Raw genomic sequence first — 22,191 nt, 5'->3', positions numbered from 1 at the left:
ATACTGGCTACTGCCTTTAGGACCCCTCGCTTCTTGGGGTCTTTACCCCCCAACTTCGGAGTGGCTGCCCAGGTGTCTCTCTGTGACCTGTGGTTGCCCATCTCCTTCCCACTCTCCTGAGATCCTGGTGGGGGTGAGGAGGCCCACTTGGCACAAGTTGGGCTTCAAGATATCTGCAGCTCCAGGAGCAAAGAGTGGGGGCCTGGGCCCAAGCTGAGGTGCTGCAAGTGGCCAAGGAAAAGTCCTTTGCCGGACCCCTGGGCTGGGGTCCTCCCTGCTCAGGAATGGCCATGTTCTGACAGGTGGGCGCTGAGGACCCTCACCTGTGCCCCCCATTCAGGTGAGCACTGGCTCCTCCTGGCAGAGTTATAGGGCATGCACGGCTTTCCTGATTGGGGCTGAATAGGGTCTCCCCAAAATTCATATCCATCCAAACCTCAGAATGTGACCTTATTTGGAGTAAGTGTCTTTGCAGTTGGAATTAAGGTAACGCTTGACATGAAATCATGCTGGATTAGGGTGGGCCCTGAATCCAGTGACGGGTGGAGAGACAGAGGCTCACATGTGACACGGGGGGATGAGCCAGGTGAGGTGGAGGCTTGCAGCAGCAAGCCGGGGACACGGGCCCCACCAAGCCCGGGAGAGGCAAGGGGCAGGTTCTCCCTCAGAGCCTTGGAAGTGCTCGGTGCCGCGGACACCCGGGGCTTGGCTCTCTGGCCTCCAGACTGGGGGCGGGGGAGAACAGTTCAGTTGTGTGTGGTGGCCCCAGGAGGCTGACCCACTGGGCTTGTGCCGGGTCAGGCTGCGCGTGCCCCTCGTGTCGGCTCGCCGAGCTTTTTCTTGTTTTTATACATGTAGAGATGAAGTGGGCAGGTCACTCAAGGTCATGCCATGAGCGACAGTGACAAGTCAGGCCCCCACCACTGTCCCTGCCTTGCTCCACGGCTCAGCTGGCTGCCTCCGTCCTCATTGTCAATCCCAGGCAGGCCTCCTGGTCAGGCTAGCGTGCTTCTGGAAAACTGGCTCCCAGCCACCCTTGTGTCAATGGCCCCTCGAGGAAGTCATGGGCACCTCGCCCCGTCTCAGACCAGAGCACAGGTGCAGTCCAGACGTGGAGCCTTCAGCCCCCGTCGCCCCGCTCTCTGCCTGGGCATCCTCGTCGGGGACCCGACGGTGAGTGCCCCTCCCAGAAAGGTCCTTCCTGGCCAGGCCCCCGGCAGCAGTTACTGTCCCCCGGGGCCTAGGGCGGCCGCAGCAGATGGCACGTCAACAGAGGTTCCCGAGATGCTAATTTGCAAAAACAAGAGCTGGTGTCCTAGTGGCCTCTTCCTGGAACCGACTGGTTCTGAGGCCTCTGGCCTGGGACCAGCAGGTCACACGCTTGCATTCTTTGTCCCCGTGGCAGGTGTGGGGATTGGCGTCTTTGTCCTTGTCCCAGGGCCCAGGTGACCTCAGTCAACCGTGGGCACTGGCCGTGCACTTTGTGTCCATGTGTCCACTCTGCATCATCTGCCTTCTAGGCTGTGTGGAGGTCACCGCGCCGGGGCAGGACCGGGAATGCAGGGCAGCTGCTAGCTGTGGAGGGTCACAACCCAGCTCCACGGGAGCCCAGGGGGCTGACGCCTGGGGTAGGGGCTCAGCCAGGGGCTGGCCGTGGCTCTCCTGCAGGTGGTCACTGCAGTGGCCCTGCACTTTCGGCCCCTGGGGCTCTCCCAGCCCCCCATCTTTTGGGCGAACGGAATCCAGAGCCCTCAGGCGCCCTTCACTCATCCTGCCCTGCAGGGCTGCCGGGTGTCACCCACCTGCCCGTCGTGAGCCCGGGCTCGAGTCTGCAGCTGGGTATCCCCCCTCTAGTGAGGCATCTCGGGATGGGGGGTACATACCCTGCACTTGCCGGCCATCCTCCCAGAGCGACTTCTGACACTGCTCTGTCCTTGAAGCACGTGCACACCCATAGGACGCCGGTGCCACTGGCCCGGTGAGCGTGTCCGGCAAAGAAGCTGGACGTTAGCTTTTCATTATGAACACTTACCGCCAAGCTGCAGCGTGGCTCCCGTGGTTCAGCCAGCCTGGTCGCTGAAGCAGCTGTCTCAGGCGATGCTAGTCTTCCCGCGCCCGCCCCACCACCGGGCACCCCTGCCGGTGTGACCCTACCCTAAATCCCTGGAAGCACCTCCTCCCACCCACCGTGCATCCCTAGCACCTTATTTTTCATTTTGTCTGTTTTTGGAGTTGAGAAAAATAGTGTCCTATAGAGCACACGTTTTTGTATCCAGTTGTTTTTGGTGAAATATTATGTTTGTAAGTTTCACCCACGTGACTTTTGAAATGAATTTATTTTTATTGTGGTCGCATCTACATCACAGAAGATCCGTCCTCATAACTGTTTGAAGCACACAGCTCCGTGGTACTGGGTACACGCACCGGGGTGGGCAGCCGGCCCCGCCATCCGTCTCCAGAACTTTCTGCTCTTCCCAAACTGGAACTCTGTCCCCAGGAAGCACCCCCTGTCCCCCGCCCCAGCCCCCACCGCCTGCTCTATCTCCATGAATACGACCACACTAGGGGCCGCACATAAATGGAACCCTACGGGATTTGACCTTTCATGGGCTGGCTTATGTCCCTGAGCAGAACGTGCTTAAGGCTCCTGTGTGTCCTGGCATGTGTCAGAATGTCCTTCTTCCATGCCGTGTGGTGATTTATCCGCTCCCCGGTCCGTGGGCATTGGGTCCTCTCTACCCTTTGGCTGTGCTGAGTCATGCTGCTCACACACGGGTGTCGGAGTCCCAGCTTTCAGTTCTAGCAGGGGCTCTGCCCATAAGTGGAATTGCTGGGCCATGGCGTGGTTCTGGACTTCATTTGTTGGGAAACTGCCACTGTTTCCCACGGCAGCCTCACCATTTTACGTTCCTGCCGGTAGTGGGAGTGTGTGTGTGTGTGTGTCCATGAGTGTGTGTGATGTCATAACCACCTGCAGGTGTGGGGGGTCCTTGCTCATGGCTGTGGTCCACGTCCCCTGTAGGGTTGTGTTGGTTTATTTCCCCCCACATAGCATCCTGTGTGGGGCCGGCCTGCAGGTCATCCGTCTGCTCTGCTCTCAGTGGACATTTTGGGTTCCTTCTGGCTTTGGGCTGTTACCTGTCCAGGTCCTTTGGTAACTTGTAATCCCATTTATTTAGGTGCTAAGTACAAAATAGTACTAAATGCTAAACAAATACTCTGTACTAAATACTAAATAAAACCTAAGTATTTCCTGAAATGTTTAGGAGCCGAATTGCTGGGTCACGAGCAGGTGTGCTTCCAGTGTTATTAAAAACTCCCCAAACTCCCCCAAGTACTGGGCCACGTTGTGTCCCCACCGACCACATTGGAGAGTTCTTGCTTCACATTGTTGTCAGCCTTGGATGAGTCAGCCCTTAATTTTAGCTGTTTTGTGGGTGGGAAGCGGCAGGACACCTTGGCTTTGCTTAGCGTCTCTGATGACTCACGAGGCTGAGCACCTTTCCGTGGACCTGTCGGCCACGCACATACACGTCGTCTTTTGTGAAGTGCCTGTTCCCCTTTGCTGCCTTTTTTTTTTTTTTTTTAATTGGGTGGTTTGCTTTTTGCTGTTGATTTGTTGGAGTTCTTTAGAGATCCTGCCTGTGAGCTCTGCTGGATGTACGTAACTTGATTTCTTTCCCCTTAAATTGCAGTATGATCGACCGTTCCGTGGAAAAAATTTAGCAACAAAAGAGAAAAAGGATTCGTCTTGCATGATTTCGAGTCTCTGAAATGTGCTGAGGCTCGTACGTTGTGATGCAAGCCCTGGTGTGTGTGGGCCAGGGGCGTCGGTGCCCCGTGCCCCCGAGGGCCAGGTGCTCTGTGTGCCGTGCTGAGTGTGGCGTTCCGTGGATACGCCCTCGGTCATTCCTACTCACATCTGCATCTGTGTTTGCTCTGTCTCCCTGTACCTGCCGTTACTGCGGGGATGGCAGGTCCCCGTGTGGACGTGACCTTACGTGGAACAGTTGTCTTTGTGGATGGGAGTACATTGGGCATCCTGGGGGTGGGGCAGGTGTTCCTGGATGACTCGCTAGGCTCTAAACGGAACTGCAAGGGCCTGTAGAATGGAGAAGCAGTGGGATATTTGACACAAAAGGAAGAATTTGCCTGTGGGGGGGGGGGGTTTGACGACGCTTTGCTCCTGGCTTGAAGGAGGAGAAAGGGCCACAAAGGCAGAAATGCCGCTCTAGAAGCAGGTAAGGAAACGGATCCTCCCGGGAGCCTCTGGAGGGAGCATGACTCTGCTGGCCCCTTGGCCAGAGACCGACCTCGGACTTCTGACCTCCAGAGCTGGGCAGAGGTGCCTGAGGCAGAGGCCAGGGGTCACCCGGTGGATGCAGAGCCCGTGGCCTCCAGCGCCCAGCATCCTCCATGCAGGGTAGGAACATCTGCTCGGGCCCAGCCTCTGTGGGGCTCCTGGTCCCCACCCCCTCCTTGCCTATGGGTCCCCGTCCCCACCCCCACCTTGTTCTTGCTCGTGGTCCCAGGGGTGCCCTGAGCCCTGCACGGACCCCTGGGGCCTGGATGGCAGGAGGCAGGTCCAGAGGGCCCTTCCTAGGCCTGGGGCTCCCCAGTGGCTCCAGCTACCTCTGGGGCGGGTTCAGCATCCATGCCGAGCTTCTCAGCACCAGTGGGGAGTGTGTTGACTTCTTTGTCTTGAAGAGCGATAGCTGGTGCCCCGTCCCTGTGGGGCAGAGCTCTGCGGGGGACACCGAGTGCTTCGTCCTGCCCCATACCCAGCATGTCGTGTTCCTGCTCCGGAATCCGTGAGCGCTCCGGGCAGCTGGGCATGAACGACAGGCTGGCAGCCATGGAATGTGTAGGGAAACAGAGTCAGGGAGCTCTTCCAACCTGGCTCCCGGTGTGGGAGGGGCTGTGAGCGGTGGGAAAGGGACTCGGGACCAGGGACATGGCAGCAGGGCAGGCTGTCATTGGTGGTGGGGCCAGCCAGGTGCTTGCCCCACCCTAGATCACAGACCAACCACCCCTTCACCCTCCACAGTCTTCTCAAGGGCCCAGGGGAGCTCCCCGTCTAGTTCACTCTTTCCTGCCCAGGATGCTGTTCCTGGCCCCATTCGGTACATTTCCCCCGAGCTGTCCCCAGGGGCTCTGGGATTGTTGTGGGTCACCCTCCACCCCTTCCCGTTCTCCGGCTTCCCGGGAGCAAAGCCCTTCACTCTCCTTGACCGTGTCCACACAAGTGAGCCTCACACCCCAGTGCCCCCACCCTTGATCACTGGCATGATTTGGGGGCTGCGTCTGGCCCCCTCTCCCACTGTGGTCCAAGCTGTACGTGGCCTGGCATCCTTTGGGTGCGCGTGGGTAGCCTTGGCCCTGTGCAGATGGATGTGTTTGTTGTCAGTCCCTCGAGGGAGGAGAGTTAGCAGACACCCTGCCTGGGCATCGGTCCCAACGTCCCCAATACTTGTTTGGTGATATTCCTGGACCCGGCGTGCGGGTCCACCTGACCTCCTCAGGCCTTGGCCTTGGCCTGCTTTCGGGGAGAGGCCCGAGGCCCTCCTAGCGCCTCACCACTGCCAGGCCCCACCAGCGCGTCCTGTTTCTGAAGCTCTGGTCACAGTTCGTGGTGCCTTATACGCGACAAATGATAAAAAAGATCATTAATGCAAAGTGAGCGGCCATGTCTCATCTTTGATTTGGTTTCATGTTTGTCCTGTCATACCTTTCTCGCATCTGCATCCTTGCTGCCCTGGTTTTTCCTGCTGGCTGAGACCCTCCTCTGGCCCCGTGGGGCTGTGGTCCCTCCTGAGCTCCCTCTGGGCAGCTCGTCTCCTGGACGGGCAGCGCGGGGCTGTCTTCGGGTCTCGGCCCATCTCAGAGTTCTCAGCCTTGTCTCCCTGTGCACCGTCCTCTCTTTCCTTTGCCCTGGTCTTCATTTGCCTGAACCTTCTCAAGCGACAGCGAGAACTCCCTGGAATCGCTTTGGCTTCTCTAAGTGGAGGCATTCTGTAGGACTGTTTCCCCTTTCGGGCAGGGCTTCTGGCTCAAAGAACATGCCTGTGTCCAACTCGGCAGCTGCCGTTCATTCTGAATACTGTAAATTGCTGTTGAGTTTTCCTTAATTTTTGCCGAGCTGATGGTAGACAAATAGCTTGCCTTATTGCTTTAATTAGTGTTTCTCTGCTAGGGAGCTTCAGCGTATGTGTATTTTTATTGGCTATTTGAATTTTTTCTTTGGTGAATTGCTTCTCTGTAGTCTTTGTGCGCTGCTTTGGGAGCTGGCTCGTGGTGTGGCCCCGAAGCAGAGTCCACAGGGAGGACTTTGTCAGAGCTGCAGGGCGGAGGGACCACCAGGATTGCTCATCCTGATGGCCTGGCCCCTGGGTGCCCACGCAGGAAGGCAGCCAGGCAGCCTTTGCCATGTGCTCTGAGGGGATTGCCCCAGTGTCCCAGCAGAGGGGGGAGCCCTCACTTTCTGCTGAGCTGGAGTCCCTCCTTGTGCATCTTCCGGCAGTATCCCCAGGTGGCCCGTTGGCCCCACTCCTACCAGGAGGGTGGACTTAGGAGCTTGCCCTCGTTCTTGCTCATGGAGGGGCCTTCCAGATTTTTCCTCTCCCTCGATGAGAGGAGCCCCCATTTTCCACCCGTCGGACCTGGAGCAGGCACTGTGACCGGGGCCCTGGTTGGGCCCTGGGGGTCAGGGTGTTTGGGGGACGGTGGTGCAGGCACATCACCAGGAGGAGGCATGAGACAGAGGTTGCAGCCCGTGTGGTGTGGACCCAGTCGGGACTCGTGCCTCCATCCCCCACCCACCAAGCACGTCCTCATGAGGGCCACCCTCTCTTTTCTTAGATCGTGGGCTTTGGGTGAAGCCACCCCCACCCCTGACTAGGGAAGACACGTGACTCAGGCCTGGCCGCTGAGAAGCATAAGAGCATCACCTCTCTCCATTTGGAGATGAACACAGGAGGGGCCAGGACCTGGGCAGGCCCGTGGGCTGCAGGGCGGAGCCCTCTGCAGGGACTTTGGAGAGAAGTATGAGCTCGTTACGCTGTATCTCGAGGAAGGGGGAGGTGGTCTGTGGCTGCTGGCAGCCGTGTGGGCAGCCGGAGAATGGAGCCAACAAGGAAAGAAAGAAGAGGCAAGAGACAGAAATATGGCTCTTCTGCCCCTGGATACAGCCGTGCCTGCAGGCAGTCCTGCCTCAGCACCTTTCATGTGTAAGAGCCAACACAGTCCATGTACTGCTAAAGTGTGCGTGTGTAAGATTTTCTGTTATTTCAAGCCAAGAGTCCTAATGGATGCACGTTCGCACACTTGAAAGGGTGAGACTGTAATGAACATGTTCCTTGTCACTTGGCAACAGTTTGTGCGTGAGTTCTGTGGGCATCAGCTTTGGGGAGGGCTCTGGCTCCTTCTGCTCACGCGCTCTGATTAGGGAAGATGGTTCGTCTTTTCCTTTGCTTGTTTCTGCAGCCCCAGAAGAAACGATCCCTGGACAAGTTTGACCAGCCCAACAGTCATCTTTTAAAAGGAACGTCCTTTATTGTGCAAGGGGGGACCACAGCATGGGGCTGGGCAGGGAGCAGGCACGGGGCTGGACAGGGCTGCACACAGAAGTGAGGGAGGGTGTTCTTGGTGGAATCCCTGGAGGGTTTGCGGAGGGGAGAGGGGGAGCTGAGCAGAGGGCCCCGAACCCACAGGTCTGAGTCCCCATGCAGGCAAGACCCCTCTTGGCCCTGCGCACAGGGGCGGGGATCGGGGAAGGGACAGCACAGGAGGTAGGGGGCAGGCCTGGGCTCTGAAAGGCAGCTCAGGGGCCGGGGTGGGGGCTCCGTCCACCTCCCAGGCCCCCCTGTGTAGCTCAGGCTGTGGACAAGCCCATGGGCCCAGCTCCAGGGTGGCACCACTCACCTGCGTGGAGCTGACGGCCCTAGTCTCTAAAACTCTGGCAGTGATCTGAGGGGGCACAGTGATCTGGAGTGAGCCCCTGCCCGCTGGGTGGCCGCTGACCTGAGGGGACCCGAGGGTGTGGGAGAGCAGGGGGCCTCACCATCAGTGTCCAGAACCACAATCTGATCCTTGTGCAGGCCGAGGTCTTCACAGACGGACTCGAATGTCTGCAGGAAGTCCTCCTGTGTGCTGGGGTCCCGGACTGCAGGGGACATGGGAGGTGGGGCCTGCCTGGTGCTGTGGGGGTGGGGGGCAGGGCCCTGGGGGCATCGGATGCTGTGGGGGTGTCAGGGTGCCATGCTCTCTGGGACCGAGAGGGGAGTCTGTGTCTTGGTGGGAAATTGGGGCTGGCGTGGGGAGCAGAGAGAGACCCCTCTTTCCCTTGGGATGACCTAGGAGGTGGTGACTGTCCCTTCTTCCCCTTGCCCAAAGCAGTGTGGAGGTTGAGCCCTGGTCCCGGGATGGTCCTGGTGAGAGGGCCATGTGAGCAAGTGTGTGCAGATGTGAGCGGGGCCCGGGGCAGCAGTGGGTGAGGCTGAGCAGGACGAGGCTGTGGCTGGAGCCTTCAGCCGGGGTCTGGTCCCTGACCTCCCCAGACCCGTTTAGCCCTCTGCTGCTGGGGGGGCAACAGGCCCCTCTCCCCACATGCTGGCTAGACCTGAGTCCTGCCTGTGAGGGTGGCTCTGGGGCCTCGTTTCCTGGAGGGGACCCCACGTACCCATCAGGTTGGCCACCAGGCTGGTCACATCATTGTACGGGTTGATCACATAGAGAATCAGGTAGCTCTTGGGCTGTACCTCCTCCAGGTAGAAATCATTGTGTCCCCAAACTGTGGAGGACACTGGGGAGATGCAGGCTGGGAGATGGGTGGCCGCCCGGTGGGGTGAATGCAGGCCCACCTGGGCGGGGGGGGACACCTGTCCACTTTCTGTGCACAGGGCCAGTGCACCGCACCCTGCCCAGCATCGTGGGCACCTGGATGTGGGAGTGGGCTCTGTCCCCTGCTAGCCGGGCTGGGGGCCCGAGTCCCGATGCCTGCACACCCCTTAGGCATGGAGCTGCCGGGTCCTTGCCACGGGGCTCTAAGCCCAAGAGCCAACCGCCGAGTGGGGCCATGCCCTCAGCAGGCCCGTTGCCTGCACACACTCTCCAGGCTGAATTTGTTGTTGGTGTCAGCCTTGAACGCCGGGAGGGAGACTTTCTCGCACCGGCCTTCCTGCCTGCAGACAGAAGCGGGTGGTTACTCTGTCCGCCTGCCCCTTTCCGCGTTTTAAATGAAAGTATAATTCGCCCACGGTGACAGTCACTGCTTTCCGTGTGGGCTTCTAGGAGTTTGGCAAATGCATCCATTTGATCCCCTTGAAGGTGACCTTGGTCCTCCTTGCTCCTGGGCTGCACGTCCAGGCTCTGGCCGCCTTGGATGCCTGGATGCTGCGTTGTCAGCAGCAGCTGAGGGAATGCACCAGGGACCGCAGCACCCCCAAACCCCACGGCGTGCACACACACACCCGTGCTGACCTGCACAAGCCCCGGTCCCAGTGCTTGGGACCCCATGCCTAGAGGGGGCAGCATGGTGGCCCGGGCCACACAGCGTGAGGGGTCTGGAATCAGACCTCTGATGCTTCCCCTGTGGAACAGCGTCCCCGTCCCCTCCCCGGGGCCGGCCCAGTCCGCCCAGCTCCTGCGCTGCGCCCAAAGCCCCTGGCGCCCTGCGCTCTCGGTATGAGGATCTCTCCGTGCAGGTTGCCGTCCTTCGCGCTCATGGTGTTGATGAAAGCCCTGACGTGCCCGCCGGGCCTGATCAGAGCCGAGTTATTGGAGGCCAGGGCGACGGTGTGCCAGATCCCACACAGCTGTAGGGCCGCAGGAGGACAGGGTGAGGCCTGGGCCCTGCCCTCCTCGGGCCCCCCACCTCCCTGCCAGGCGCCTGCTCCCATGGCGCCCAGGAAGGCCCTGTGATGCTGGTGCGGCCGGCGGATTCAAGGACAGTCCCCGTGTGCGGCACCGGCCCCTTCTCGGGCCAGGGGAGCAGCCAGTGTGTCCAGGCTTCTGGCCTCACGGACCCCGTGCCCAGCACTTGCCCCCTCAGCCCCAGGGGATGCTTCGCTCCCTTCTGGACTGAGCTCGGAGCGCCTTCCAAGACCATGGCAGGTGCTCCAGCCCCCAACGTTGCCTTTGGACTCCTCCACGGGCCCCCCCACTGTGGACTTGCCCTGCGGCTCATTTACAAGTCACCCAGAGTGGTCTCCGGCCCTGGGCTCTGACTCTCCAGTCTAGGCTCCTGACGCTCGGGCTGGGTCTGTCTGTGGTCTGCCAAGGGCGGTGGCAGCCAGCGGCGTGGGACAGGGCTGACCCTGGAGCACAGGCCTCTCAGTCTGCTTCCTTGCACAGACTCAGATGGGGGGCATCTGGCTGCCTGGGACCACGATTCCAACCTGCAGTCCTGCTCCCTGGACGACCCCCAGAAGGCCTCCGCCTTAGCCAGGGGCAGGCCACCCACCGTCCGTGACGCTCGCTCAGGGTTTGACCCCCCCAGCCCCTGGCCTCCTGGGACCCCTGTGCTCACTTCCTGCAGCCTCTCCTGGGGCTCCTCCTGGCTTTCCTCCTGAGCCTGCAGGCCACAGACCAGTGCCAGGCCGACGGTCAGCAGTCGGAGCTGCATGCCGACGGCACCGTCTATCTGGGTTTGGAGACGGCTGGGGACTTGCAGGCTCTGGTGACCGGGCCCCACGGCCTGTCTATATAGCCGTGTGGTTGGGGGCGAGGTCACGTAGCAAGAGCTCCTGCCCCGTCCCTGCAGGGCAAGTGGAGACTCTTAATGCTCATGTCTTAATTTTGATCTTAACGTTAGCCAGCTTTTGCGTATTCTCATCTCCGTTGCTTTGGACCCCAAAAATGTCATGTTCCCAAACAGCCAATTTCCCAAATCAACAGCCAGCCCTGGGCTGGGCCAGCTTCCTGGGCTGAAGGGTGCTGGACTCACCTTGGCGTGCCCTCTGCGCCGCCACGTTGCCAGGGCGCGGCTGGCGAACGGGCTGTGAGCAGGGAGACCCCGGGGTTGAGCAGTAGGGTGCAGGAACCAAGGGTGCCCCCATTCCGATGGGTCCTGCAGGCCCCCGGGAACCCACAGCCTCCTGCAGGCCAAGGACAGTGACTGAAGTCTGTTGGGGGCTGAATTGTGATCCCCCCCAGATACGTATGTGGAGGTCCTAACCCCCAGGACCTCAGAATGTGACCTGATTTGAAACCAGCATCATTACAGATGTTATGAGTTCAGATGACATCATGCTTGGAATGGGGCCCTGACCCAGGATGACTGGTGTCCTCGTGAACCGGGGGTAATGGGGCACGAGATTCGCACAAGGAGACGCCCAGGGAAGACTGGGGATTTGCTTTCCCCAGGAGCGGGGAGAGGCCTGGGACAGATCCTTCAGTGGGAATAGCCAGGCCGACACCTCAGTCCCAGGCTTCTGGCCTCCCGACTGGGAGAGAGGAAATCTCTTTTGTTTAAACTCCCGTGTGTAGCACTTTGTTCCTGCCCACCCCCCCCAGCAGACTCAGCACCTGACCAGCACTGCCCCCTGCTCCCAGAGGCCACGGCCCCGTAGCTGCCGTCCCGTCCCCTCTGCCCAGACCTGAGGACTGGGAGGGACCGTGCAGCGTTTTTCCCTAGGGAGCCCCCTGCCCAGCCTTCCTGACTGGGTTGCAGAGAGTCACAGGGCCTGGGTTCTGCTCCAGCACTCAGGACAACCCCCCCCCCCCCCGCCCCCAGAGCTGGGCTGAGAAGGTTCCACGATGAAGCAGTTTTCTTGTGGCCTGCCTCTCCCAGGGTCAGGATCCCATGGTGACCACTGACCCCCAAGCTTGGCTCGTCCCCTCGGCTGTCACCCGCTGATCTCCCAACATTGCCATGAGCTGCGTGTTCATCCCTAGTGATGGCAGCTGGGAGGTGATAGAGTCAGGAGTGCAAACCGTCTGGGGGGGTGGCTGGGGGTCAAACAACATCCCCCCAAAAGATACGTGGAAGTCCTAACCCCTGGGAGCTCAGAATGTGACCTTATTTGGGAATGTGGCCTTTGCAGATGTAATGAAGATGAGGTCATGCTGGGGTAGGGTGGGCCGTAAATGCAATGTGCCAGGTGTCTGTGCAGGAAGAGGGACCCGGGACACAGGCGTGTGGCGGGAGGCAGACGGGGAGGGAGGCGTCGGCCAGCCCAGGATCGCTGGCATCTGCAGAGGCTGGGAGATGCCTGGGGTGGGTCCTCCAAAAGAGCCGCCCGAAGGAACCATCACCACTGGTCTTGATGGGGGACTTCTGGCCTCCACAACCACGAGAGAACGGGCTTCTAAGCCGCCCAGTGCGCGGGAGCTTGTTACGGCCGGCCCGGCTCTGCACACGTCCATGGGGCTGCCCGCGGAGCTGAGGGCTCCAGAAGGTGCTCTCTCGGTCCCCCCATGGGCGCCACGCCGTGCACAGAAGGGGAGCCCACCCTGAGCTCACACGCCTCCTCAGTGGCAAGATCTTCCACCCTTGGTTCACATCCACGGTGAAAACCTTGCAGGCAGACATCAGAAGGAATTATTGGCTTTCTTAATCTTCACGAATTCCGGAAACTATAGGTGCTCATTCCTTTGTTTTGGCCAGATTTGCGGAGTGCCTGTGTGTACCCGCAGGAAACCCCACCGACCGGAGGCCTGCACCTGCTGCTTGGGGTCGGACACATCAGGACGCGATGGGGGGGCATTACAAATGCTGCGTTCTATGGAGGAGACGATACGAGGAAGACACACAGTTGGGGAGCCCTTCTGGGTCTGTGTTGAAAGGGCAAGTCCACCTGAGAACGTGACCTGTGAGCAGAAGGGGGAGCAAAGCGGGGGAGGGTTGAGGGCAGGGGGAGGGCAGGGCTGGCGCAGTGAGCCCTGGGGGCCGGGACAGGGCGGCAGGTGCGAGGTCCAAGGGCCCCCCCCGACCCCCGCAATGAGGTGGGAGCAGAGCGCGGACATGGCCCAGCGAGCTCTCACTTCGCCTTCATGCTCGAAGGACCAGATTAGAGTCCTGGTTTTTGTTTGTTTTTCCTCCCAGCCTTTGTTGGTGCTCGTCCACGTTCTGTGTCCTGCATTGTTTCTGATGAGACGTCACTGCTCCCCGAGTGTTCTGGGTTCCTAACGGGTCACGTGAGACAGGTGTTTGTCAGTGGGTGTTCCTAGGGGTGCTTTTCTCTGTGCTGCTTCTGCCAGAGGGTTCTGGGGTCCTAGAATCGACCAATTCACATCTTTTGCCAAATTTGGGATTTGTTTTTCCATCCATTATTTCTTTAAATGTGTCCCCCACGTCCTTCCCTTCTCTGCCTTGGAACTCCAGTGAAATATCAGGCCTTCAACATCGTCACACAGATTGCTGATGTGCTGCTCATCCCCCCCCCATCTTTCTCCTCTGGTTTTTAGATTGGACAGTTCCCACAGCTCTGTCTTCCAGTTCACCGACTTCTCATGTCTCCGCACAACCATCCAGGGAGTTTCTAATCTGATGTGTGTACAGTGAGTTCTGGGATTTCTGTTTGTTTCCTCTTAGAGCTGTTACATCTCTCTGAGCTGAGCCTTGTTTTCGTTCCTTAGGAGCATATTTTTCCTTTATGTCCTTGGATCTTTGCCGCAGTTGCTTAAATGTCTGGTCTCGTTACTCCGGCACCTGCTTTCTGAGCATGGGCTTGCCCTTCGTGTATTTGCTGCTTTGGGATTGTATCCAGGACGCCATGAACGGTGTGATTTAGATTCTGGATCCTATCTTGTTCCTCTCGAGAGTTTTCAGCCATCAGTGTCCTTGGCTGGATTCAGACTTTGAGCACAGTGTGTTTGCTGTGACAGAAACGTCCCTTCCTTCCTCCCAGGCCTGCTGGCTGCGGTCTGTCCCGGGCACGCAGAGAGGTGCCCAGGGCGCAAGTGCGGGTTCAGAGCTCACCCTCCTTCCCGTGACGCCCCTGTCCGTGCTCGTGGCTCAGGCTGCCTCCAACGGTGTTCCCGGGTTCTTCAAGCCAGGAAGATCGGGAGTTTGTGTCCGCGTGTGGGCCACCCCGCCTCAGCTGAGTGGGGCCTGTGCTCACACAGAAAGCTGTTAAAAAAAAAAAAAAAGAAAAGTAGAGAAGGAAAAGAGCTACATGGCACCTCATCCCGTACTATCTCTCCTTGCAATGTGGTCACTGTCCCGTGCCTTTAGATGGTTATTGGTGTCTTACCCAGACTAGTTATTACCTCTGTGTGTGGTGGGGCTGGTCCCGTTGCCGCCGCCCCACGTTACTGGAAGCAGGACACAGACTCCCATCTTAACAGGGACGCTGTAGCCGGCGGGCGGAGAGGACACACGGAGTGACCAGCCGGGGCGGCGGGGGTCTGTGAGAATCCAGGCGCGAGGAGGGGCTGGCTGGCACGGGGGAGCCTCGGAGCAGGTGGTGAGAGGTGGGGTTCTGTTTTGAGGAGTCAGAGGCCTGCTGGGGGGTTGGCGGAGGGGTATGGGAGCAGGAGGCTGGAGGATGATGCCGAGCTGCTGTCCTGAGCAACTGGACGGTTGGGGTTTGGGGGAACCTGCGAGTTCCGTTCCAGATGCCTCGAGCAGAAGGGGCCTGTCGGCATCGGTGCGCGTTTGGGGCTGGCAGGTGCTCGGCACTGCTGGGTCCGTCGGCCTGGCCCCGGGTCCCAGCATCATGTCCCACGAGAGACGAGCCTCCCGTGTGGCCACTTCCTAGCAGGGAGGCCCGGGCAAGCCCCGCATGGGGCTCTGACTTTCCAAGCACCACGTCCATCTCATGGGGCTTCTGGAGAAAGAATGGAATGGACTAATGTCCAGGACAGCGCAGGGGAAAGCCAGGCCCCTGTCCCTCCCCACAGCTCGGGGGGCCCCTGACATGGGGCTGTGGTGGCCGGAATCTACTGCCGGCCCGCGAACACCCGAGCCTGCCCCCCTCCCTCCTCCCGCCAGGAGGTGGATGCCCCCAGGTTCAGTCCATCTGGGGACAGTCATGAGGGACAGCCTCGTGTCAGGCCAAGGGGTCTGAGCAGTACAGCCGGGAGCCGGTCCTCTGAGAGGCCCTCTTCCCCCAGCATTCCCGGCAACATCTGAGCACCTGCTGGGGACAGCCACCCATCGTGGCCTCGGTGACGCTGCTCGGAAGGAGCCCGTAGCCATGGCGACTTTGAAAGATGCTCACGTGTCATGGGGCCTGGCTGCCAGGGGCAGAAGCCCCCTGAGAGGACCAGGGACCAGCTTGTCTGAGGACGGAAGGGAGCGGGGTGAGGTGGCAGCGCTGTCCGAGTCCCCAGGCCTGTGTGGCCTGTCGTGTGGCCGCTCACGGGACCCCGAGCTCCGTTTCCTGCACCCAGGCTGGAGGTAAGGGCGCTGAGGGCAGCTCTACGCTCGTGTGTGTGTCCTGGGCCGGAGCCTGCTGGGGGGAGGGGGTGCGGACGGGGTGGGTGTGGGAGCGTCCGGCCGACCCATCCCTTGCCAGGCCCCTCGCCATGGTCTTCCCTGCCCAAGGCCATGCAGGACCGACCACAAACTGTATTTCAGTGTGGGCGCGGCCGGCCGCTGGGGCGTCCTGTGGTGTGCTGAGTCTGACGGTCCTGTCCTAGGGGCCTGAGCTCGGCCCTCCCTCCTGTCCTTCACCCCCACACACCGTTGGTGGTCCCGACCCTGAGGGACCCTCCCACACGGTGTCCCACGACCATTGTCTGTCTTTCTCTTCTGGGCCCAGCTCTGGCTGCACCCGTCAGCCGGGCCTCAGCCTGGAAACCTTGAGGTGGCCCTCCAAGCCGGGGGTGGGGGGCCGTGATGCCACGTGCGAGACCACCCACCCGCTTTCACCAAACCCCTCGCATTAGCTTCCGGGGCCTGTGATGGGCTTGGGGCTGGGGAAATGGAGGGCAAGGAGGCCATATTCGTGCCTCTGGGACTTAGGTCTGTGGGTGAGGTAGATGGGCCGGGGTTGATGCATCTGTCCACCCTTTTCCCTGTGTTACGACCTTGATCCCTGGCCCTGCCATGCAGGGTCACTACCCCAGGACTCTTCCCACTAGCCTGGAGCCCCCTGACACCAGCTCCCTGCATGCCACGTTCATTCTGGAACGCTGAGCTCCATGCACCTTACAAAACTGAATTCAGTGGTTGCAGGTCGAGCTCAGGGAGCTAGAGACGCAGAGGCCTAGGGTGGGCCTGGGTCTCAGGGGCCGAGGGTCCTGCAAGCTGGTCTGACAGGGATCCTGACAACGTGGCCTTCCCTGCCTCCCAGAGGCTGCCCTTCTCCGCAGGCCTGGCCAAGGTCGCCCTTCGGCCTGCTGTCCAAACCCGGCCCTGTTAGGTGCTTCTGGCACTAACAGCGTGCTGGGTTCGAAGTGTCAGTCTTTAAGAACAACATGAAGGGGCCAGCTCCTGGTAGGCAGCCTCAACTCTGCCTATCCTGGATTCGGAGCATCAGCCCCTGGCCGTCCCCTGAGCTTGAGGGAGGGCGGACCAGGGGATTCGCTCCTGGCTCAGAGCAGAGACTCTGCAATCGATTGTTTAGTTGGGGCATTTGTGTGCCCGCCTCCTGGCAGGTGCTGAGAATGCCGTGATGGCCAGGCAGACACGGCCTGCGGAGCTCCCGGGCCGCCCCCCTGCACCCTGACAGCCGCAGGAACCACCAGCCGCTCGAGTCGCTGGTGTGATCCTGGTCACAGTGACCTTATGGTGCAGGGGTCCTCATCCAGTTTGCAGCTGTGGAAACAGGCACGGAGAGGCCAAGGGCCGTGCCCGCGGTCGCACAGCTGGGAGGTGGCGGAGTCTGGTCCAGCGTCCTGCACCTGTGGGCTGCCAGGCTGCCTGTCCTAAGTGCCAGGGGGGAAGGGAGGTGGAAGCGGCACCGAGCGCACAAGCTTTGTGGACAAGGGGAGGCAGACGGAGGAGAGGTGGTGACAAGATGAAATCAGCACGGTAAGAGGCGGGTCACAGACCAGGGGGGACCTGCCGCCCAGGGGAGCAAAGTCAGATCCGTGTGCAAAATAGAGAATTAAGAATCAGCAGGGAGAAAACCCACAGACTGAGAAAGGGGCAAGGAGTCTGAATGGGGAGCCCCCAGAGGAGGAAGAGAACCCACAGCCGCACTTTCCACCTACTGGGTGTGAGGGAGAATGCAGACAACGAGCTCTGGTTTCTCACCCGCAGGACTGGGCCTGAGCGACCCGAGGGGTGGGGGAGGCGGTGCCTGGGCGTGCAGGGCAGAGCCGCTCAGAGTCATCTGGACATTGCAGGCCGTGTGGGGCTGCCGCACCCTTGGGGCCGGCAGTGGACGGTTTACCCTGGTGCAGCGGGGGCACCCCAAACCATCGCCACTGGAAAGACAGATGCATCCAGTGTGGCGTATTTTTTTAGAGATTTATTTATTTATTAGAGAGAGTGTGCAGGGGGCGGGGCAGAGGGAGACAAGCAGACCCCCTGCTTAGCGTGCGGGGCTCGATCTCACGACCCTGAGATCACGACCTGAGCCCAAATCAGGAGTCGGTCGCTCAACCGAGGGAGCCCCCCAGGCGCCCCCAGTGTGGTGAATTAAAGCTGAAACAAGGCAAACCGCAGAGCGACACGGAGTGAGCCAGAGCCGCGTGCACCAGCACGGACGTTCCCACGGCAGGTGCCGGGCACAGAGCACTGGCCGTGCGCGGGCCAGCAGCGGAGGAGTGGCGGCCGCGCACCAGGAGCACAGACACCTCCCTGAGGCTTGCGAACGCGGCAGGGGGTCCAGCTGTAAATGTAACGCAACGGGAGGTGGAGAGCAATGTCTGCATGAGCCCCTGGGGGCCGCCGGGGGTCGGTGACGTGGTGTTCCGCCTGTTGGAGAGGCCTCCTGATCTAATACCGAGGGTAAGGAGGAAGAAAAAGCGGCACAGAGCCCCCCACGATTCGGGGTTGAGCGCCGCTGGTGAACCAGAATCACAGAACTGCCTGGGATGCGCACGGGGGCCTCGGAGAGCCTCAGGGTGACTAGGGTACCGCGTTCACCCCCAGATGAGGGATCCGGTCCGCTGTGGCCTCACCCTCCCGCTTCTGTGCTGTGTCCCCCAGGACTGTCCTGTCCCCACTTTTGGATTTCGTCCTGGCGGACGCGCTGGCTGGGCTGGGAATATGGGGGGCCGGACTCTAGTCAGCTCCTCTGAGCTTTCTCTCAGCGAGGCCTCAACCTTGGCCTCTGAAGACATGGACAAGCACGGAGAAGCCCGCATTTCTGGGATGACCCTAGCCCCACCGAGCGCCGGCCAGCACCCGAGGCGGGCCCCGTCTGCCAGCAGCCCAGGATGGCCTGGTCACACGCACTGCGACCTCCCACCTTCAGTAAATCTCCAACTCCCTGACTCTGCCGGAGCCCCCTTGTCCCTCTCCCTGGCCTCACTCCCACCTAGGAGGCCCAGTCGCCTCTGGACGGGGAGTTCAGCCATGGTGCGCCCCCCTGGCTACTGCCTGGGAAATCTGTCCTCGCTGCTTCAGCCAGACCCTGGCTCTGGTCCACGGCCTCCCCGGGTAGAGGGGCAGAGCAGGGGGGTGGTGGTGTTAGGAGTCAATTGGGTGCTGAGGGAGTTAGGGTCAGCGTCCCCAACAAGAAAACAGGAAGCCGGGACAGCTAAGACGAAACCGCACCAGCATCCTGTTTGACAGCTTAGACGAGACCACAAGAGCATCCTGTCTAGCAGCCTCTGCGGGAGTGACTTCTGCAAAACATCCCGAAACAAAACAACGAACCATCAAACATTGTTCACTGTCACAAGTTGAGGCAGTTGAACAATAACCCGCTAGTAGCCAGGGGCGCGATCAAAGCCCTGATGGGCATACCTTAGCGGCCAGTCCCCACGGGGCCACTCTCAGACTGCTTAAGATGGTTTCTGGAAAGAGCTTCTGAAAACCCCCGAATGTGAGAACGGCAACCCTCTTGGGTCCCCTCCCTCTCCAGGAGCTTTCAGCGCTCAATAAACCTCGCCCTGCTGCCCGCCACCCTTCGTCCGGTCTACCTCTTCCTGCCTCGGAGCGGCGCGACCCAGAACTGCGGGCGCTAACGGAACAAGATCCTGTAACAGTGGCAGAGATTTGAGCACGGATGACTTTGGGAATGGTAGGGCTCCTACCCTGGACCCTCCCAGGCCACTCTCTGTAGACGGGGGACCCCCACAACCCCTGTGAGCCCCAGTGTCCTGGGCGAGGTGGCAGAGACCTCTCCCAAGGAATGAGTGAGAGGGAGGGCGAGGCAGCGGGCCGGGTGCGTGCTATCCTAGCCCAGGTCCCCACGGCCCAGCGTTTGCTCCAGCATCCGTTCCTGTCCCTGCCCGCCATGCTCAGCCGTGCCCCGTTCTTTCCGGATTGCCAAGCATCGTGCCCATAGCTCGCTGGTGGAGGATGTGATTCCAGGCTCACTTCTTGGGGATAATTGAAAAATTCCAGGTTCCGGAGGGCTTTACAAAGCACACGAGGCAGGCACAGGGCAGATGAGTGCGCACAAGGCGAAGGTCACAGACTGGTGTTCTCGCTGCGGTGGCGGCTTGGGGAGGCCTGGCCTGAGCTGCAGGTCCCCACGGGGTCTGGACGTGCACTCGCGCCATCCTGGCCCTACAGGCAGGGGAGGGTCTGCCTGCACGGTGCAGGGATGGTGGCAGGCCTGGGGTGACCCTGGTCGATGCAGGATGGGGACCTTTGTTTGGGTGAGCTGTCCCTGCCCAGCCCTCCCCCGTCCCCCAGATGGGCACCCAGTGCCACCTGCCTGATTCAGTTAACAGAACTGGCTGCTTCTTTGCCCAGCACGTGGGGTTAGGGACCTTGCCCACCTCTTGCCTTGGTGTCACTTTTTCCGAAACCTACTTTTTCCCGGACATACGTGTCTTGACCTGTGAAGTCTGAGGCCAGGCCCTTCCTCCTTGGCCCTCTTCCTCGCAGCCAGCACCTGCTGGAGAGTGTCCCACATTCAGACATAGCAGCGGTGGGGGGAGTCAATGGCAGACGGTGTGCTGGCCTCCGTTTCCAGGTTCCTGCTTCAGGGCACCATGGAGTCCCCCCCCCCCAAGGGGCTTGGTGTCTGGGAAGGCAAGGACTGAGTGTTGGGTGGGCAGCCGGCCTGGCTTGGCATCTCCTCTGCGCTCAGACTCACCCAAGCTGGGAGCGGGTCCCTCTGCCAGGGGCCCCATGCCTTCCCGGCCTCTGGGGAAGTAGGAACTGAAGCAGCGGGTCCTCATTATGCATGTCAGTGATCTGGATAAAACCCACACGGGGACCGTCTTCTTTCTTCTCTCGTCTAAGGCCAAGAGAGAGGGACACGGTCTTCCGGAAAGCCAGTGAAGGGTGGGGGGCAATGAGAGATGAAAGAAGACTGCTACGTGCCTGGGAGCCTCTGTCCACCCTGTGCCCCTGAGGGCGGGGAGGGGGCAGCAGCCCTTCCTGTCCCCCCCGCCGCCAGGGCCATGCAGGAGGACCCCTCTGTTCTTAGAGAGCAGGACTCCAGAGCTGGGCCTGACCTGGGGCTTCCCACGCTCACACTGGGCCGCGGTCGGGTCCAGCGGGGATTCATGCCGCTGTGGGCCGGGGCGGGGGGGGCATGTCCTGGGGCATTGGCGCCCTGCCCCGGCTCCCTGGCCTCTCTCCCCCGGGGCCGAGGGCACGGCAGCCGGTCCCCTAGAGATGTGACAGGGGCCCCGTGGGGTGGGGGGCAGGGCTTGTCAGGGGTTAACCGATGCCCCTTCTGCTGGAAGTAAGAGCATTTCGGGCCACAGCAAACATTGAGAAGTACTTTCCCACTGGGATCACACTGGCGTTTGAGGGGCGACCTTTTCTGTTTACTCTCCTGCAACAAGCTTGCTTAATTTTGATCAGGCCAGACTCACCGCTTACGTCCTAATCACTCACCCTCGCGAGGGTGGACCTCGGCTGCCCCAACACCAGCAGTGATGATGGTCTCTTGGCGGTTCCCTGGCGCCCCACCGAGCCCTGCCCCCTGCCCTGCCCCCGAGTACTGCCCCCTGCTTCCCTGACTTTGCTTCTGCCGCCTCGTCCACCTGGGGGTCTCTGCGGTTGGGTGGGCTGCAGGAGCATGCTGAGGACCAGAGCCCGGCTCGGACGGCGGGGGGCCTGGGGTCTCTGCTGTCTGCCACATCCTGACCATCCCTCCTGGGAAGCCCCCGTTCTGATCCCCAAACGCCGACCTGCCGTACCCGTGGGCCCCGCTGAGGGGGCAGCTTCCCACATGTCCCTTGCCACGGCCCAGCAGGCTGGACTGAGGTTCCGGACCAGGAGCTGGAGGCCGGGCGGGCCGCGGGGGTGCGGGGTGCGGCCCAGCTCCCTGCCCGTCCTGACACGCTCTGTCCGGCGTCTGGCGCCTTTGGAAGGGGCACGAAGCTCTCCCTCTCCGGCCCGGAGCACCTCGAGCCCTGGTCCTACAGCAGCCTGACTCAGCTGTTACGAGCAGACACTGTTCCCCACAGCACCCTGGGAGTAGGGGCTGTGGGGTGGACCCCTTGAGATCTGCGGCTGGCTTTCAGTCCTGTGCTGCTGACCCCAGCCAGGGCCGTCCAGCCCATATGTCCGTCCTGGAGATTTCTGGGACGGGAGGGGTGCGCTGTGGGGAGATCTCCGGTCATGCTCCCCTGTGGAGGGAGGGCAGGGTCAGCTGGTCCTCAGACTGGGGGTGCCGAGGGGCCCAGGAGAGCCCCCTCCTCGCCCTGCCCGGCTGCCCACCCCGGAGCTGCCCAGCAGCCGGCGAAGCGTTTACCAAGCACGCCTGGGGGGCTTGGTCCCTGTTCTCGGGGGCCGTGGGGGAGGCGGAGGCAAGCCCAGGCGGGAAGCGAGGGGGCAGCGATGGTGGCGGGGCCTGGGGCTGAGCCTGGGGAGGGGGAGACGGTGCGGGGTGCTGCTAGCATTTTCTGGGCTGACTTGGAAAGAAGGACACACACTCTCTTTTTAACTCTTTATTTTGAGGTAACTGTAGACTCACACGCAGCTGTGAGAACGAGTCAAGAGACCCCTGGTGCCCTTCACCTGTCCTCCTGATGCCACCGTCCTGCCTGCCGTCCCCCCGACGCGGGCCCTGGCGCCTCCCCCACCCCCTGCCACCTAGCTCGCCTGCACTGTGGGGTGTGTGTGAGTGCGTCTATAGGTGTGCGCTTTTCCTGGTGTGCGCAGGCTCCCACACCCTCCACCATAGGCCAGATTCGTGGGGACCCCCCTTCAGGCCGCACCCC

The 22,191-nt window shown here is 61.0% G+C and overlaps 1 protein-coding gene across 1 annotated transcript; it reads right to left on the bottom strand.

Moving 5' to 3' along the window:
• Positions 1–7,939: 7,939 nt before the first annotated feature.
• On the bottom strand, positions 7,940–10,621 carry LOC118548944 (minor allergen Can f 2-like). The gene is made up of 6 exons (XM_036113103.1): positions 10,526–10,621; positions 9,675–9,812; positions 9,106–9,175; positions 8,678–8,788; positions 8,060–8,161; positions 7,940–7,965 (listed from the first exon to the last, which is right to left on the bottom strand). Exons 1-6 carry the CDS (start codon positions 10,619–10,621, stop codon positions 7,940–7,942), a joined length of 543 nt encoding a protein of 180 aa, XP_035968996.1.
• Between the last annotated feature and the right edge of the window lie 11,570 nt (positions 10,622–22,191).

This window comes from Halichoerus grypus, chromosome 14 (assembly GCF_964656455.1).
Source record: "Halichoerus grypus chromosome 14, mHalGry1.hap1.1, whole genome shotgun sequence".
NCBI lineage: Eukaryota > Metazoa > Chordata > Mammalia > Carnivora > Phocidae > Halichoerus > Halichoerus grypus.
Note: the sequence above shows the minus strand (reverse complement) of the source record. Positions and strands in the feature narration are given on the sequence as shown.